This window comes from Arvicanthis niloticus, chromosome 5 (genome assembly GCF_011762505.2).
Source record: "Arvicanthis niloticus isolate mArvNil1 chromosome 5, mArvNil1.pat.X, whole genome shotgun sequence".
Classification (NCBI taxonomy): domain Eukaryota; kingdom Metazoa; phylum Chordata; class Mammalia; order Rodentia; family Muridae; genus Arvicanthis; species Arvicanthis niloticus.
This window is the reverse complement of record NC_047662.1, coordinates 454,270-472,426: the sequence shown is the minus strand read 5'-3', so window position 1 is coordinate 472,426 and position 18,157 is coordinate 454,270. Positions and strand designations below refer to the sequence as shown.

Genomic DNA, 18,157 nt, shown 5'->3' with positions numbered 1-18,157 from the left:
TAAAAAAAAAAAAAAAGGATAGAACCTTACTGTGTCCCCTCCCCAACAATCTGAACAGGAAGAGAGGTAGTTCCAACCCCAAGTTGGAGTGGGGGCAGGTAGTCTCAGGGTACCTGGGAGCAAGTCAGAACATATTAAAGTTTGTGTTATTTGGAGGAAGGGAGGAAGGAGGGGCTGTCATTCAGGGCATGTTCCTGCTTGTCCTTCCCAACCTGTCCTGGCCTTTCTTCCTGGGAGTGTGGCCAAGAGCTTTAGTAGTCAGCAAGGGACCAAGGTGCTCGGGCTAGGGGTGCTACCTGGCAGGCAGAGACTCCCTTCAGATTACTAAATGAACAGTGTCTGGTGGCCTTCACATGGTGCAAAAGGAAGCATCAGCCCTTTACCCTGTCTTACCTCCCAATCTAGTCTCCCAGAATGAGGCTAGACTAGAAATAAAACAGGGAGAACCAGAGTCAACCAGAAGACAGAGCTCCTGTGCCAGCTCCCTCTGGAGGTAATTGGAGTCCACAGCCCGACAGAAAGCTAAAGGATATATGAGTCCTCCTGGTGGGGTGGTGACATGGTGACAAGGGACAGGTAAGGTAAACCAGCCAGGGGCCTTAGGGTGGATGCAGGTCTCTGCTCTCCCCCCAGATGGATTCCAGCAAGCTGGAGCAGGAATTACAGTGGATGAAGCTGGTCTGGGAGGAGGAGGAGGCCCCAGAAGACAAGACAGAAAGACCTCTTACATCTCAGGGCTGGAGTACTCTGTTCCAGACAGTGTGGTGGGGTGCTCCCAGCCTGGTGATGCAGCTGCTGAGGCAAGGTGCCAATGTGGAGGAGAGGTGAGCTTCATGACTAATTAGCTCTAGACTCTTTCTCTGGCTGGGGCTGAACGTCTGGGCAGCATGATAACTTCTTTCACACCCCACAGGGATCACACAGGTAGGACTCTGCTACATCTGGCTGTAATGCGAGGGCACGCACCACTGGTTCGCCTACTGTTGCAGCGTGGGGCCCTGGCAGGTGCAGCTGACCATACAGGGCGCACACCATTGCACGAGGCTGCCTGGCATGGGCACTCGAACGTGGCAGAACTATTGCTGCGACGTGGGGCCTCAGCAGCTGCATGCTCTCAAACGGGCCTCACGCCCCTGCACGGGGCAGCTGCTCTGGGCCGCACGCAACTGGTTACATGCCTCATGGCGGCTCCAGGTTCAGGCCCTGATGTGAAAGACATAAGAGGTTGGACTGCCACACACTGGGCAGCGGCTTGTGGGCAACTGCCGGTGCTGGAGCTGCTGACTGCTGGAGGCAGCGAAGACCTGGACGGCGCCCTGCTGGTATCGGCAATAGCTGGAAGTGCGTCAGTGTTGCGGCTTCTCCTGACACTGGGGGCAAAGGTGGACACCCTGGACAGTACGGGAGCCACTGCGCTGAGCCTGGCAGCTGGCTTAGGCCACCACCAAGTAGGTCCAGCCTTCATCTGCAATGACTGTGCCAGAAGCCAAAGGGCTTCATCCCCTACACTTACTTCCATAGGCTCTTGGGGAGGAGAGGAACAAAGTAGAAAGATGCACAGGTGGGCAGGGTGGAGGGTTTGGGAGCTGAGCCTGTTTCGAGTTGGGCCTTCCTTATATAACTTCCCTACTGAACGGCACCGGGGGAGGTCTCCCATACCTGACAAGCTCACTTTGTTCTGGTGGTCCATAACAATGTATTAGGTGAACAGATGGGTAGATAGATAGATTGGTTTTCTGAGACAGTATCTTACTATATAGCCTTGACTGGCTTGAAGCTCTCTATAGCGATTAAATTGCTCCTGAACTTCCATAGGTACTCCAGCTTCTGTCTCCTGAGTACTGGGATTTAAGGTATGGGCCACCATGCCAGGCAACAAATATCTGTGTAAAACATTTGGCTGGAGCTCAAGATTAGTTGGGCCCAGGAGGCGCCAGAGGATGGCAGCCTTTGCACAGTGTTGAATTTGATCAAAAAATCTGGGGCTGCTTTAGATTCCATCCCATTCATTCCTAAAAGAAAAAAGAGGCCATAGGGATTGGATGAGGTAGACACCAGGCTCAGATCCTCACCCCGCTGGACCGAGGTAATTTCTCTCATCTTCTTCCTTTTCTTTTCCAGGACGTTGAGGTGCTGCTGGGCCATGGGGCAGACCCAAATATCAGGGACAGGAACAACCGCTCTGCACTCCACAGGGCTGCCGCTGGTGGGTATTTACATGTTACACAGCTGCTAGCGGCTAAGGGCGCTGAAGTAAATGCCCGAGACTCGCTGGGCCTCACACCTCTGCACTACGCTGCTCGGGGAGACTATGTAGAAGTTGTCAGCCATCTCCTGGACAGGGGTGCACAAGTCAACGCAGCTGGCTGGCTCCACAAGACCCCTCTGCACCTTGCCGTGGAGTGTGGCCAGAGCACCACTATGGAGATTTTGCTGAGCCGAGGAGCCAACTCTACCTTAATGACACAGTGGGGTGAAATGGCCCAGATTTCATAGGATGTCTGCCCCAGGCACTGCCTGATTTCCTATACTAACCAATCTTCTTAGAAACTACAGAAAGATAAGAAACGCAGGGCTGTACTTCTAACAAAATTAAGAGTTTGGTTATAGAGAATATTTTTTTAAGATTTATTTACAAAGACTGCTACGAATTACATCATGTTCACCCAACAAAAGGATTATAATTCTGCCAGGCAGGTAAGATAACAGTGGTTAACAACTTAAAAACAAGCAGGCTTATTTTGAAATAACTGTGACAATATTTCTTTGCTGTGTAAATCTCCCATATTTTCAAAATGGTCTCACTTGCAGTTTCCGGCTCTGTAAAACATGTTTAAATGCTTAAAATGTAAGTTGGTGCTGGAACCTAAATGAGAGTTACAGATGACAGTGTACATGAAATGTTCAAAATCTATGTAAGCTGCAAAGAATTTCTATTCAGGGGTGATGTCTCTTTGGGTGTTAGCCAGAACCCATTATTAAAGCCCCGCCCCTCATTAGTCCCTGAATTCCTGAAGTAAATTCATGGTTGTTGGTAGTGGTGCAGTCAACCTGCTGGCTGACTGAGCGCCACAGCCCCCACCATCCCTGATTTTCCTTCTGTGAGGCTAAGCTTTTTTGACCATAACAGGACAAGAACATTCCTGACTCCTTCTGTGGAGAGACCACTTCTTCTTGGAAAGAGAAAGTGTCGATGGTGACTTGATTTCTGTCCTGAGGAGTATAACTTCCACATACTGGTGGGGTTAAGTCTTGGCAACTTATTTTACTAAAACCTCATGGTTCCACCTCTGTCTGTTCACTGTGGGGACTCCCTCTTACCCCTGCTTTATGTGCAGACGTTCTGTTTACCTTTGTCTTTCATATTAGTTTCCTTTCTTATCTCTGTGATAAGATACTTCAAAGAGTGACTTTTGGCTCATAGACCAGTCCAGTCTATAAACATGGCTCAGTTGGTTAAATGCTTGCTTAGCATGCAAATGTCAGTGAGCTCTGAGAAAGAAGCTGTGTATACCTGCAAAGGCTGACTGGACCGCAACGCATTGATGTAGAGGAGTTGGCACGTTGCTGGTCCAGATTATTTTATCTCAAGACAGCCTTAGCTCCTAAATAGCCACCTATTCCTTGCCCACCTCTGTGTTAGAACTAACAACCTGTGAATAATAGGAATATTTTGGAATTAACTTAGTAGTCCACTGGCTTTGTAGAATCGCTTATAAGCATCACCTGTCAATAAAAAAAAAAGCTTATGGCCAGTGAGCTGAGACAGGAAATAGGTGGTGAGACATCGGGCATGGATCGAGAGGATTCTAGGAAACAGTGAGAGGCAAGGGGGAGATTTGCCAAGTCAGAGAACAAGCCAATGCTTATGGCCTAGGCATTTAATATACATATAAATATACAATATATATAAATTTAATTATATACATTAAGTCTGGGAGTTAAGTGGTCAGGAGGAAAGACTTAATTTTTTACAGATGGAGCATGTAATACAAACCTTTTAATTTCATATTCAGTTATTAGACAGTGTTATTATTACAGGGAACTTACGAGAACAGAGGAAAAGCATAAAGGTTCCACCAACCCCAAAACTAAAAATGTCATCAGATAGCATCTGAGGCCGTAGGAGGGAGAGCTCCCCCCATCTTGCTGTAAATGCCTTTTTGACATTTCCACAAATGTATTCAGAAATGTCTTGGTTCATGGCTTTTGTTGTTGTTGTTGTTGTTGTTCTGTTATGAGAAAACCTTTAGGAAGTTGGGCATGGTGATGTGGTACACACTTTTATTTGTACTTATTTGTTTGTTTTGTTTTTCAAGACAGGGGTTTTCTGTGTAGCCTTGGCTCTCCTGCAACTTGCTCTGTAATCCAGGGTAGCTTTAATTTTTTTATTTCAGGCAGAATTTTATTTTATATTCCAGGCTGGCAGGAACTCATTGCAAACATCCTGTCTTGGGCTCCAGAGCACCAGAGTTACAGGTGTAAATCACTATTCCCAGTTAGGAAAGCTTTTTGTTTGTTTGTTTGTTTGTTTGTTTGTTAAGACAGGGCTTTTCCATGTAATAGCTCTGGCTGTTCTGGAACTCTCTTTGTAGATCAGGCTGCTCTTCAACTCACAGAAATCCCCCTGCCTCTGTCTCCTGAGTGCTGAGATTAAAGGTATGTGCTCCAACACCTAGTCCAGAAAGCTCTTCTTAAAGCAAATGTGGAAGGGATGGGAAAGTCAGACAATCAATGAATATTCAAATTAGTGGGCATGAATCTGATGAGGAACAGACCATTTACATCATCTCAAAATGCCAAGGCCATGGATAAGTGTCGCACCCCGCTTGTCCAGCAAGGAAGACGCGACAAACCGGATTCTTCTCAACAGCCTTTATTGGAAGCGCTCTTTTAGGTTTCTGGGAGAGACTCACTGGAATGCTCAGAATGGGCTACTTATATACCCCCAGCCCTGGGCGTGGCAAAGCACATGGAGGTGTCCGATTGGTCAATTTGCAATGACTCATTAGCATACTCATTAGCATACCCCGCCCGGGTGGGGTGATTGGCCAGGTTCGTGGTACCCTAGTTGTACCTTATTTGCATGCCCGTTTGGGAGGGGCTGGAGTCAAGTTCCTAAATGCACTGCGCATGCGCAGTGCACTGATGGTTTTCCCTGAAAGCCTTGAGTTAGCCGCCATCTTGGATAGTCGCCTCAGCGGCTGACGGGCGAATGTCAGCCCGTCAGCCGCTTTTGAGGCTGCGGCGCTGCTTCTCTCGGCTGGCAGCCACAGCCGCTTTTAGTCTGTGGCGCCGAGAGAAAAAACGGGCAGCCGCCTTGAGTCGGCGGCTGCACCGTAAGAAAAAACAGGTAGCTGCTTTGAAGTGGCGGCAGTTCCGCCGCTTTTAGCAGCTTTGAATCGGCCCGCTTTTCAAGCTGACATGACAGACCTGCGGTGCCTTCCAGCCGTCAGGTCTGTCAGGTCAGCTTCCTACAGATAAGTGTTGCTTAAACATCTTGTTCAAGATAGCATCTGTTTCCCAATTGCCCACCATAGCTAGTAAGGTCATGGAAACTGCTCACTTCCCCCCAACACAGCACCCTATCTTGGGCTATCTTGGCTTCAGAACTATTGGATTTGTGATGTTGTAACAGACCCCCATCTCTTTTCCTCTTCTGAGGGTGCTATGCACACACTTTAATGGTGTCTTAATCAGGAGGTAAGGACTCACGTGGCAGATGTTGGTACAATTGACTGAATTCACAGATTTCTAGCACCAGATACTGAGGACACATTATAATTTCTGTGCTATGTCAGAACTGTATACCCCTGTCTCAAAAGAACAAAACAACTTGATTCTAAGCATGAGGGAATAATAACTAATAACTCAGATTGAAGACTACAGTTTTTGGACTTAACTATTAGAGAGAGAAAGAGGGGGGGCAGAGAGATTAAACAACAAGTAAGTATCAAGGGTAATGAATGAATCAGCTGGACTGACTCCTGAACAGAAAGAAAAGCTATAAAGAACATTGGCAAAAGTTGTGTATGGATCCTAGATAAGGTCAAGTTTACTTAACCTTTTCCAACCATGACTTTTTTTCACTAGAGAAAATTTTTATAGGATTCTGGGTGTTTTGCCTTCCCAGTGAAAAACTACTCTAGCACTTAGAGATAATAAGGAAAAAAACTTTTTAATAATAGTGTATGACTTGATCTGGGTAATGCATAAATCCATCCAGCTAATATTGTTTCATGGCCCCAAGCAATACGTTGAGCTTATAATTAAATTAAATGTTGTTTTGCAGCAACAGACGTTCCAGGGTTTGGTTGTTTGGACAAGTGGAGAGATTTATAATGTAAAACTATTATCATAGTTAACGTCTAGACATACCAGGCTTCTTTTCCCAGACAATTGTTAACTAGGTCATCTTTCCTGCCTAGCAGAATTATGATCTTCTGGGTAAGAGAACCAGGACTTAATGGTTGCCCTTATCCAATTCTGTTCCTTTGAACTGTCCCATAATGGCATGCTCTTTGATATGGGAATAGGCCCAATGGGCAACTGTAAGTCAGGGCTGTCTCATTTTGTTATGGGAATAGCAGCCAATTGCTGCTAATCTTAGTGAACAAATCTTTGTTTTTAACAAAATTATTTTTATTTTAATATTCTATGTGTATGGGTATTTTGCCTGCATGTATATATGTCTGTGTAGTTAGTGCTTTCAGGGACCACGAAGGTCAGAAGAGGGTATTGAATCCCCTGGAAATAGAGCTAAAAACAGTTGTGAGCAGTCATGTGGGTGGGGGCTGGGAATTGAACTTAGATCCTCTGGAAGAGCAGAAAGTACTCTTGATTACAGATTCATCTCTCCAACCCTGCTAGTGAACAAATCTTAACAGAAACATATTTGCAAAAAAGCCTCCCCCACCCCCTTTGCTTTTGGTTTTTCAAGACAGCCTTAGCTATCCTGGCACTAATCCTGTAGACCAGGCTGGCCTGGAACTCACTTGCTTCAGCCTCCCAAACTCTGGGATTAAAGGCTTACACCACCATTGTCCAGTTCCATAAAGTCTAGCTGCCCTTTGCTTCTTTGTGGGTTCTTCTTTTTCCCACCCACCCTTTTTATCGCCCCTGGTTTTACCTCCTATCACTAGATAGGACAGGAGAGAGAGAGAGAGAGAGAGAGAGAGAGAGAGAGAGAGAGAGAGAGAGAGAGAGATGAATCTAATTTTTTCCTTGTTTCTTATTTGAGCATGACTACTAACAAACCTCAGCCACCCCCTTGAATGACCAACAACTACCAACCCTGCCTCTAGGGGCCCTAGCATTTATATAGCCTCTGAAAAGTCCCCAGAATTCCAAATGTCACACAATCACAGAAACTATCTGCAGCTGGTAAAACCACGCCTCTGCTAGAGCAGCAGACAAATCATAGTCAGTTGCTGCCGACAGTCCCAGCAGCCCCTTAACCCCACACCTGGGATTAAACAAAATCACATTCAAATAATATTTCTGTGGTTTTTTTTTTTTTTAACCAAAATTGTATAGAGAAACTTGTGTGCAATGTATGGGAGCATCACCTGTTAGTAAAATGCTGTTGTCTTATCAGCTTAGGCAGGAAATAGGGAGGTGGAAGTTCTGGTACAGAGATGGGATTCTGGGATAGAATCAGGCATGGTGAGGATTCACCCTGAACTCTCAGGAAGATGGTCGCATGAAACTGAAGGAGAGGTAACTAGCCATGTGACATGACTTAGATTAGTCAAAAGGAATGATTGAGTTATGAGCTAGTGGGAAGGCACCAAAGCTATTGGCCTAGGCATTTATTCATACATAAGTCTTAGAGTCATTATTTTGGGGAACTTGGATGCAGGTGGAAAAGCCCATAGATACACAAAATTCCAGAATTCTCACTACAGTAAAGTTAATGTCTTTCAAAAAAATTATTATTTTGTGTGTGGGTGTATGGCTGTGCATCATTTGCATACAGTGTCCTGGAGGCTGGAAGAGGGTGTTGGATCCTTGGAACTGGAGTTATGGATGGTTATGAGTCACCATATGGATGCTGGGAATTGAACTTGTGTCCTCTGCAAGAACAAGTGCTCTTAACTACTGCACATATCTCCAGTCCTAGTAAACATACTTTTTTTTTTTTTTTTGGTTTTGCGAGACAGGGTTTCTCTGTGTAGTCCTGGCTGTCCTGGAACTCACTCTGTAGACCAGGCTGGCCTCGAACTCAGAAATCTGCCTGCCTCTGCCTCCAAAGTGCTGGGATTAAAGGTGTGCACCACCACCGCCGGGCTGTAAATATAAATTTTAATTATGTTATAAGTACACATTTTTTTCTTTTCTACGGTTTCTAAAAGCTCTGGTTAGCATGCTATCCATCCTTGACCACTCCCTCAGCTAAATTCTACCTCATGCAGCTTAATATTTTCTAAACAAGTTTAGTAGATTCTTTATAACATTGAGTTATTACTTCCAGTTTCACTTACAGGCATAAACATATAGAAAATAAGTCTATAAATCAAACTTATAATATCATACAGATATTTGTTTTTATCAATTGTTTCTCTCTCTCTCTCTCTCTCTCTCTCTCTCTCTCTCTCTCTCTCTCTCTTTAAAATATTTATTTATTTATGTATGTACTACAGACACACCAGAAGAGGAAATTGGATTCCACTAAAGATGTTTGTGAGCCACCAGGTGGTTGCTGGGAATTGAACTCAGGACCTCTAGGAAGATCAGTCAGTACTCTTAATCACTGAGCCATCTTTCCAGCCCCCTGTTTATTTCTTTATTTTCAGCATTTCACTGTGTCTCCATAGGTGGCCTAAAACTAACTATGTAGACCAGTCTGGCCTCCAATGCACAGAGGTTTGCCTACATCCATCTTCTGAGTACCGGGCTTAAAGGCCTCTGCCATGAGACCTGACTATTTCATTTTAAAAATATATTTTTTCTCCTTGGGAGGCAGAGGCAGGCGGATTTCTGAGTTCGAGGCCAGCCTGGTCCACAGAGTGAGTTCCAGGACAGCCAGGGCTACACAGAGAAACCCTGTCTCAAAAAACAAACAAAAAACCCCCAAATATATATATATATATATATATATATATATATATTTTTTTTTTTTTCTTGTATATGTATATATGTGTGTATTCCTACCTGAGTGGGATATAGACACTGAAATGGCCACCTCCTGTAGCCAGGCAGGACTTCCAGAGGAGGGAGTGGGACATCAACCCACCCACAAAACCTTCAATCCAAAATTTGTCCTGCCTATTAAGATGTGCAGGGATAAAGATGGAGCAGAGACTGAGGGAACAATGACTGCCCCAACTTGAAACACACCCCATCTATGTGAGATAGCCCACCCCTGTCACTGCTAATAATACTCTGCTATGTTTGCAGAGACAGGAATGTAACATAACTGTCTCCTGAGAGGCTTCATCCAGCAGCAGACGGAAACAGATGCCAAACATCAGGTAGAGATCAGGAGTCTTGTATAAGAGTCAGGGATAAAACTGAGCAAGCCAGAGGAGTCAAGGACACCATAAAAAAGACCTATAGAGTCAACTAACCTGGGCCCACTGCGGCTCACAGAGATTGAACCACCAACCAAAGAGCATGCAAGAGCTGGACTAGGCCCCCTATACACTTGAGGCAAATGTGCAGCTTGCTCTTCATGTGGTTCCCCTAACAAGTGGCACAGGGGCTGACTTGGATTCTGTTCCCTGACATTGGATCTCCTTCCTATTGGACTGCCTGGTTGGGCTTCAGTGGGAGAGGATGTGTGTCTTGTTGGGACTAGATGTCCTAGGGTGGGGTAGTACCCAAGGAGGGCTCCCTTTTCTCTGAGGAGAAGGGGGAGTGGGTGATAGTGGGAGGGATTTGTAAGAGTGAGACTGTGAGGAAAGGATGTTGCAGTCTGGATGTAAAGTGAATAAAAAAAATAAATTATTGGAGAAAAAAGAAAAAAAACAAAAGAAACTAGGAAAGAGCATGAGAAACACTCAGAGACACACATTTGCAAACAAAACCCATAAAAACTCAAAATCAGAAACCATAATTGTTTGGTTTCAAACCCTGGGACAAGGGATTGAGTTGCATATTTTATATATCAAAGCAGACCTGGCCTCCAGGTTCTCCCAGCATCCCTCAGACCCTACCTGGCACACCCTACCCTCAACCTTAAACTTTCCAGCCCAGGGGCTGGGCTGCCCTTCTGCCAGAGCTTCCTCCCTATATAATTCAGACATTTGGCACTCCTCTCTCAATCCTTTGGGCCAGTGAACTCACTAGAGAGGAGCTTCCCAATAAACCTGCCTTTAATATGTTCTAATCTGGCTTGAATTGGCTCATTTCACCTGTGAAGAAATAGCCTACCATCAATAATATATAAGCAGAACAGTAAAGTTAAAAAAAAAAAAATGCCCAAACAAAACAATATGAGACAACAAATCTCCCAAAATACCTTTAAATTTGTTTTCTGTTGGCCATCTGGGAGTGGGGCCTGCCCTTAAGGTGTGGTTTGTATACTGTGTAAGACTCCTCTAGAAAACTTTTTTTTTTTTTTTTTTTTTTTTTTTTTTTTTTTTGAGCAGCTGGTAATTGAAGATAGCTTCTTGGTTGGGGGTGAGAGTTCATGTCTACTTCACTATCTGGAACCTGACGGACATTTGTTTTACTTTTTTTTTTTTTTTTTTTTTTTTTGGTTTTTCGAGACAGGGTTTCTCTGTGTATCCCTGGCTGTCCTGGAACTCACTCTGTAGACCAGGCTGGCCTCGAACTCAGAAATCCACCTGCCTCTGCCTCCCAAGTGCTGGGATTAAAGGCGTGTGCCACCACTGCCCGGCTACTTTGTTGTTTTTGAGACAGGGTTTCTCTGTGTTCTGCTTCTGCTTCCCATGTACTAGGATTAAAGGCTTTTACCACCATGACAAAAGAATTTTTTTCATCCCATGTACATGGGTGTTTTGCTTGAATGCCTATCTGTGCACCTCATGTGTGCAAGGTGGCTGAGGAAGCCAGAATAAGATGTCAAATCATTTAGCACTATAGTTGTGAACAACGTTCTCAACTGCTGAGCCTCCTCTGAAGCTCCTGTAAATAACTTTTGTTTTGGGTTTTTTTGGGGTGTGTATGCGGGGGATGTGTTTTGAGATAGGGTTTCTCTGTGTATCCCTGGCTGTTCTTTGACTTGTCCTGTAGACCAGGCTGGCCTCGAACTCAAGAGATCCACCTCCTTCTGCTTCCTGAGTGTTTGGATTGACCATCTGGCTTGGTAGCCAAGTTCTTAGTCAGGGCTTTACTCTGAATAAAGTTGGTGAATAAACTAAATTCTGCTGTTCTTAGTCTTCATCTCAGTAGAGCTTGGATCTCCCACAAGTCCCGGAGCTCAGCTCTCCATCCTTCAGAGCTCCCGGAGCATCCCTGTGGGAGGTTGGGTTTCATCCCCAGCACATTTCTCGAGGACAGTTCATTTGAGCCTGTGACTTAAACTGGTTGTCTTTTGAATGGGTTTACTTGATTTAATTTTACTTTCATTTATGGTCAATTGATACCCACACAAGAGGGTTCTTTGGTCGTTTCTGTAAGTCCGATTTTCGTCCCGGACTGCTCTATCAACTTCATTATCATCCCCGCCAGCTTGGTCCCTCCAGTTTATGGTATCAGCTCTAGCTATTCACCTGCGTGCGGACCATATGGCACAACGGAACTCAGGGAGCGAGTCTAGAGGCGATCCGGAAGACAGTGCTCAAACACACCCAGGAGGGCTGGCCTTTCTGACCGTTGACCCGGAAGAGTTTATGGGAGCCCCTCTGGATTCGGGAGCACATCATGGTCTTCCTTACGACGCGGCTCTGGCTGCGGAACCGCCTCACTGACCGCTATTGGCGGGTTCAGGAGGTGCTGAAACACGCTCGGGTGAGTGCGCATGTCGGGGTCCCAGGGGGACACGGGTGAAGTTCTGCTTTGCCATCCGAACACCCTTCTTTTTCTTCATCCAGCATTTTAGGGGAAGGAAGAATCGCTGCTACCGGCTGGCAGTCAGGGCGGTGACCAGAGCCTTCGTTAAGTGCACGAAGTCCCGCAGACTTAAGAAGCGGAACCTGAGGACCGTAAGCACAGACCCTGGCATCCCGACTCCCAACCCCAGCTTATCCTTCATCTCTCTAGTGCTAGGCTCTCTTCCACACCCGGCTTCAGCCCTCCATGCCCCAGAGCTTGGCCTTCTGTATCCACAGGACGTTGGCCTTCATGCCCAGGGCATTCCCTTTACATCTTTGGACAAAAGCTTTGTGAAGTGTTTTTCTGTCGTTTGTGAAAGCTGCACTTGGGGGCCTGGGTCAATAGTTCTTGTAAGTACTTATGAGCTAAGTCAGCAGGGCCATAAGAAATGTCATTTCTGACCTTGACAGTAAGAAAGTGTTCCCTAAAGGCTCAGCCGATAAGAGGACTTGCTGGACTTCAAAACTGCCTAGACTTCTAGCTTCAAGGGATCAGACTCATTTTAGTCTCCACGTGCACCCACTCACACACTGTCACACAACATACCTAATATAAGTTAGAATAAAAATACAGGACTCCATGAACTGAATGTGGGTACAGCATGATGGTGTGTTCACTGTGTGGACAGTGTTATTTTGGGCTTCTGTTTTGTTCTCAGCTGCACAGGCCTTTGGGGTAGAGTGGTGCTGCCCCAGAACCTGGTAATTTGGGTTTTTTTTTTTTGTTGTTGTTGTTTGTTTGTTTTGTTTGTTTGTTTTGTTTTCTAGACAGGGTTTCTCTGTGTAGCCCTGGCCGTCCTGGAACTCACTCTGTAGACCAGGCTGGTCTACAGAAATCCGCCTGCCTCTGCCTCCCAAGTGCTGGGATTAAAGGTGTGTGCCACCACTGCCTGGCTGTTGATTTGTTTAGGCCCAAAGTGTCGGCCGGGCGGTGGTGGCCCTGAACATGCTAGGCATAGATTCTCTTGTGTGTATATACTCCTGCATATGCACGAAACTGGAGGCTAGAGGGTAATTTTCAAGAGTTTGTTTTTGCCTTTTCCTTGTTCAGGCAGAATCTGCCTTTCTGTTCCTGCTAGACTCTCTCTCTACCTGGTCCATGAAGTTCTGGCTCAACCATAGGAGTGCTAGGATCGCAGGTGTATGCTCCTGCATCCAGGTTTTTGTGTTCCAAGTATTGACCGCACTCAGGTCCTCAGGATTGCACAGTAGTAGGAACCATCTCTGTGGCATATGAATTTGGGAGCTATATCCCACGCATTTTTATATGCCTGTGTGGTGTATAGAAGTCAGCTTGAAGAGTTAATTCCTCAGCTATTGCCTGTTTTGTTTTGGTTTTGTTTGTTTGTTAGTTTGTTTTTTGAAATGAGGATTCCAATTGGGACCTGAACATCTTAGGGTGCCTGGCCTCCAAGCTTTAGAGAAACCAGATGTCACAGAACACTTCTTTAAGTTTTGAGTCTCAACTTGAACTCATGCTATTGCCCAGGCTTGTAGTCATGCCTCAGCTATACTGGGGGCAGGAGTTACAGAGCTACCCTACCAGACCTAGCCTTGCCTGTCTGCCTGTCTTATTTATTTATTGTTTGTTTGTTTGCTTGTTTGCTTGCTTGCTTGCTTCTGAGATAGAATCATACCATATAGCCCTACCTGCCCTGAAACTCACTAGGTATACCAGGCTGGCCTTAAACTTGGCCTTCCTCCTAAGTGCTGGAATTTCAGGCATGCACTATCATCCTAGCTTGCTTGTCATTTATAAAGGAACTTTTTGCTTTACTTTTTGTGTTTTGTTTTGTGCTGTATTGCGTTGTTCAGACAGGGTCTTGCTGTGTAGCTCTGGTTGTCCTGGAACTGCTATATATACCAAGTTGGCCTCTAACTCACAGGGATCTGCCTTCTGCCTCCAAGGCATCACTTGTACCACCAAGACTGGCTGTGTGCTTTGCTTTTTTGAGACAGTGTCTCAATATGTAACCTAGGCTGGCTGTAACTCCTGGAATGCTGCCTGCTTGTGATTCATAGTAGAGCTTGTCTGTATGAAATATATCAACGTTTGCTGCTGTTTTTTCTGAAAGCCTGTTTTTCTGAGAAGAAACATCTTACCTTTTCTACTTATTTTACAAGCCCTTTTTAGTGAAGTCAGAACCTTTGCTATAAACAAGATACAGATAAAACATTCAGAAATCAATATCAAACCATCCTGGAGTCAGGTGTAGTGGTACAGACCTTTATTCTCAGCACTAGAGAGGCAGAGGCAGGAGGATTTTTGTGAGTTTGAGGCCAGCCTGGTTTACATAGTGAGTTCTTGAACAGCCAGAGATGTATAGTAAAACCCAGTTAAGAAAGAAAGAGAGAGAGAGAGAAAGAAAGAAAGAAAGAAAGAAGGAGAAAAGAAGAAAGAAAGAAAGAAAGAAAGAAAGAAAGAAAGAAAGAATCAGTATTAAACATCTCATGTTTTAATTTTAGCTCTGGATTAATCGAATTACAGCTGCCTCCCAGGAACATGGCTTACAATACCCAGCATTTATTGTCAACTTAATTAAGGTAAGTTGAGGCCTTATCAAGGTGCTGAGCATATAAAGGGATCATGCCATCAGATGTGAGCCAACCTGGTAGTAATCCATGGGGTAGACATTAGTGCTACTAGGGCTGTATCCTAAACTACTTATTGTCTGGATGCAGTTCTGGCAACCTACCTGCCTTCAACAAGCCCTGCTAATAGTTTAGCATACTGTGAGCAGAGCATGTCATACAGTTGCCAACGTGGATGTTTCTGTAGGAAAGGAAAAAGGTAGAAAACTGATTTTAATTTTAGGATTTGAGGGGCTTTTTGTTTATTTATACTTTTATGTACAGAAATTATTTTACCTGTATGTGTTTACCTGTCTGTTTACCTGTCTGTGTACTACATCTGTGCCTGGTATCCTTGGATGCCAGAAGAGGGCATTGGGTCCCTAAGTTACAGATGATTGTAAACTGTCATGTAAACCTAAGTCCTCTAGAAGAGGAGTAAGTGCTCTTAACTGCTGAGCAGTCTCTAGCTGCCCATGGTTTTTCTTTTAAAAGAGTCCAGTGGTAGGCATTCCACTTCCACCTTATCACAGACATTGTTTTAGTGCTTTATAAGTGTTCTCTGGGTGACCTGAGGAGATATTATATCCTCCATTTTACTTATGTGGGCCTGAAGTTCAGAAAGTAGATTTGAAATCACAGGTCTATGGGGTGTGATGGTGCATATCTTTAGTCCAGACACTTGGGAGGCAGAGGCAGATGGATCTCTGAGTTTGAGGCCAGCGTGGTTTAGGTAGTAAGTTTCAGGACAACCAGAGCTATATAATAAAGAGACTTTGGGGGAAAAATAGAGGCGAGACAGAGAGACAGGGTGGGGGTGGAGGAGGGGGGAGGGGGAGAGTCAGTAAGTCATAGGTCACATAGTAGAGTCCACTCTATGCTTGAAAACAGTATTTAATATATATGGCCCATCCCCCTTTTCTTCTTTTCTTGCTTTCTGAAATCACCTGTTTTATCATCATTGCTAGGGCTAAAACCCCGGGCCTTGTGTATATGACTTCTATCAGTCAGTTACACTTTTAGGCTAATAGCCTTTCTCCTCTGAGCCAGAATCTCACCTTGAAATCACCTATATCTGTCAATCCTGTAGTCTTACTTGATAGGAATCACAGCTTAATGAGTTTGTATATCTCTAAAGTACAGTAAAGAGAGCCCAGGCCAGAAGTTTTAGTGCCCAGGTGACTCCTGCCCCTAACCATGGGACCCGGGCTTCATCTGGCTCTTCCATGCTGCAGCCTCTAGTGGTACCCTTCGTTGTCCTCACTCACATTTATCCTACAGAATCCTGCTATGTTCTCCATGCAAGATGTTTCTTTTGTGCCTTTCCCACAGCTCCTAAGTGTTCCACACTAATAGGGTGTTGGCTGGCTACTCTAGACTCAGTAGAGGTCTTGTGGCTGCATTCTCCTGTCCCAACATGGTATTTCTTGTATTCTATTGTAGTAGTTTCTTTTTGTTGGTTTATTATTGTTATTTTTTGAGACAGGGTACTTTTTATCTGGCCTGGAACTTTCAGGGATCTGCCTGCCAATGGCGCTACAGTGCTGGAAATAAAAGCATGTGCCACCACACCTAGTTTTCTCATGTAGTTTCTGATGCTCACTATAGGCTGTGGTTCTTTGTCTTTCCAGTGTCAGGTGGAGCTCAACAGGAAAGTACTTGTGGACCTGGCCATCTATGAACCAAAGACGTTTAAATCTTTGGCTGCTTTGGCTAAGAGGAGGCAGCAGGAAGGCTTTGCTGCAGCTTTGGGGGATGGAAAGGAGCCTGAAGGTATCTTTTCCAGAGTGGTACAGTACCACTGAAGGCTGCAGTGCTATAGAAACTGTTGTAAACAAGATAGGACCAAAAGGATTGTCACCAGTAAGTCTGATTTGTATTTATTTACATTTTAGTAACAGGCCTGAGGTGACAGGTTTTTACTCAGTGGCACAGCCCCAGACTGTCCTATAAAGATTGTAAAAATAAAGCCTTTGCAGTGTTGAACTTGTGAGTTATTTCCTGGCATCAAGTAATCCACCTTTAGGATATAAAGCTTCTGAATCGCCTGTAGATTTGCCATCATTGGCTGCCTATTATGGGAAAGGCTGAGTGGGAATAGTAGGATTCAGCTCTGCATGCTGCTTTTCCCTTTATAGTAGGGGTCCTGTATCAGGTTTTGAACTGACACCTCTCCCCCTAGTTGTCTGGTCTGCCTTAAGTACTTTCAAACTGTAGGCTTACTGTAAACATGATTGATATTAACCTTTTTTGGTCTTTCCCTTGTGTATGGGCACGGACCCAGGGGCTCAACTGCTGAGCCCCTAGCTGCTTTCCTCCTTTTTCCATGTTCCCAGTTGGGTACAAATCAGGGGACATGTGACAAGAGAATGTGATTCTCTTGGTCTCAGTTTGAAAGGATGTGTCAGCTTCAGAGGGGTTTGGGGGGCACTTCCAAACTTATATCATATAGCTCGGTCTTTTCACAAGGTTGAAGGATAAATTCTGGACAATCTTGTTAGCAGTAGTACCTCAGCAGCTGTATTGACGATGCTGTAAGATGTAGACTCTTCCTCCTACAGTATATGATGTGTTCAGGTCAGGTCCATCCCTGACGTCTTGGGACCCTGCTTCACCCAAAGACCACCATCTCTTAAACACCCTAATTTCCACGCCTCTGTCAAATTCTATAGTTTGTACTCCCTTACCTTCATTCTTGTGTCCACTGCTTGTTTCCCATGATTGGTCTACATTTGATCTCACCATAGTAACTCTCTCCAAAGCCATTTCCTGGAAACAAAACCCAGCAGACCCTAACAATAACCTTTTCCTTGATTTATTCCATTCTCTCTTCTAGCTAGGACAGTACTCCTGAGATGTGAACAAAAGGGTGCTCACCCTAGAGAGGGAACCAGTGATTGACCAGAGGAAGGATACTACTGAAGCCCAATTGGTGTACCCGTTGAGTTGATCAGAATTACTTAAGGGAGCAGAAATGACTCAAAAGCACACCATAGCATGAGTGGTAGCCTATGAAGACTGGAGTGCATTGCACAGCTTACAGGCAGCCCAATGGGTTGGAGAGTGTCTCTTCCAAGCACCTTGGGTTGTTTGAGAGTCTCTCAATAGTCCTTACAGCTGTTGACATGACATGCTTGGAGAGGGTACCTAATATTGTCAGTTTCAGGGACATCCTGAAGTTATTTTATTAACTTTTTTTTTTTTTTAAACAAAACAAACACCACAGTATCCTGAGCTTTTAAATAGCCCTATCCCTAGCTGTTATGGTATTCACTTTGTAGGTCAAGCTACCCTTAGACTCATAGCTCAGCCTGCCTCGGCCTCCTGAATGTTGGGATTATAGGCATATGCCACCATGCCCAGCTACTTGTATCTTAAAAAGTTTACCCACAGAATGGAATGTTTTACTTCCTTTAAGAGCATCCTTTGTCTGTACTAGTTTCCTCTTCATGATTAAATGTTTTATCTTGGGGGAAATTGTTAAATAATTGCCAGCCACATTTATATAGGAAAGGCTCAGATCTACTTTATTTGTTGAGCCCCCTGCTACAGAAGCCATAGTGCCTGTCTCTGCCTCCAGTTGGAAC

The 18,157-nt window shown here is 44.8% G+C and overlaps 2 protein-coding genes across 2 annotated transcripts; both read left to right on the top strand.

The window, feature by feature from the left end:
• Positions 1-266: 266 nt before the first annotated feature.
• Ankrd65 (ankyrin repeat domain 65) lies at positions 267-8,526 on the top strand. Its single transcript, XM_076933569.1, has 4 exons — positions 267-493; positions 634-824; positions 914-1,448; positions 2,122-8,526. Exons 2-4 carry the CDS (start codon positions 634-636, stop codon positions 2,494-2,496), a joined length of 1,101 nt encoding a protein of 366 aa, XP_076789684.1. The 5' UTR covers positions 267-493; the 3' UTR covers positions 2,497-8,526.
• Positions 8,527-11,755: 3,229 nt separating this feature from the next.
• Positions 11,756-16,556, top strand: Mrpl20 (mitochondrial ribosomal protein L20). Its single transcript, XM_034502932.2, has 4 exons — positions 11,756-11,916; positions 12,000-12,110; positions 14,466-14,543; positions 16,202-16,556. Exons 1-4 carry the CDS (start codon positions 11,830-11,832, stop codon positions 16,373-16,375), a joined length of 450 nt encoding a protein of 149 aa, XP_034358823.1. The 5' UTR covers positions 11,756-11,829; the 3' UTR covers positions 16,376-16,556.
• Positions 16,557-18,157: the final 1,601 nt, after the last annotated feature.

Coding starts and splice junctions, on each gene's coding strand:
- Ankrd65 (XM_076933569.1), top strand. CDS start 634: ATGGATTCCAGCAAGCTGGAGCAGGAATTACAGTGGATGAAGCTGGTC. Junction 825..913: donor GGTGCCAATGTGGAGGAGAG/GTGAGCTTCATG, acceptor CACACCCCACAG/GGATCACACAGGTAGGACTC. Junction 1,449..2,121: donor CTGGCTTAGGCCACCACCAA/GTAGGTCCAGCC, acceptor TTTCTTTTCCAG/GACGTTGAGGTGCTGCTGGG.
- Mrpl20 (XM_034502932.2), top strand. CDS start 11,830: ATGGTCTTCCTTACGACGCGGCTCTGGCTGCGGAACCGCCTCACTGAC. Junction 11,917..11,999: donor AGGTGCTGAAACACGCTCGG/GTGAGTGCGCAT, acceptor TTCTTCATCCAG/CATTTTAGGGGAAGGAAGAA. Junction 14,544..16,201: donor TTATTGTCAACTTAATTAAG/GTAAGTTGAGGC, acceptor TTGTCTTTCCAG/TGTCAGGTGGAGCTCAACAG.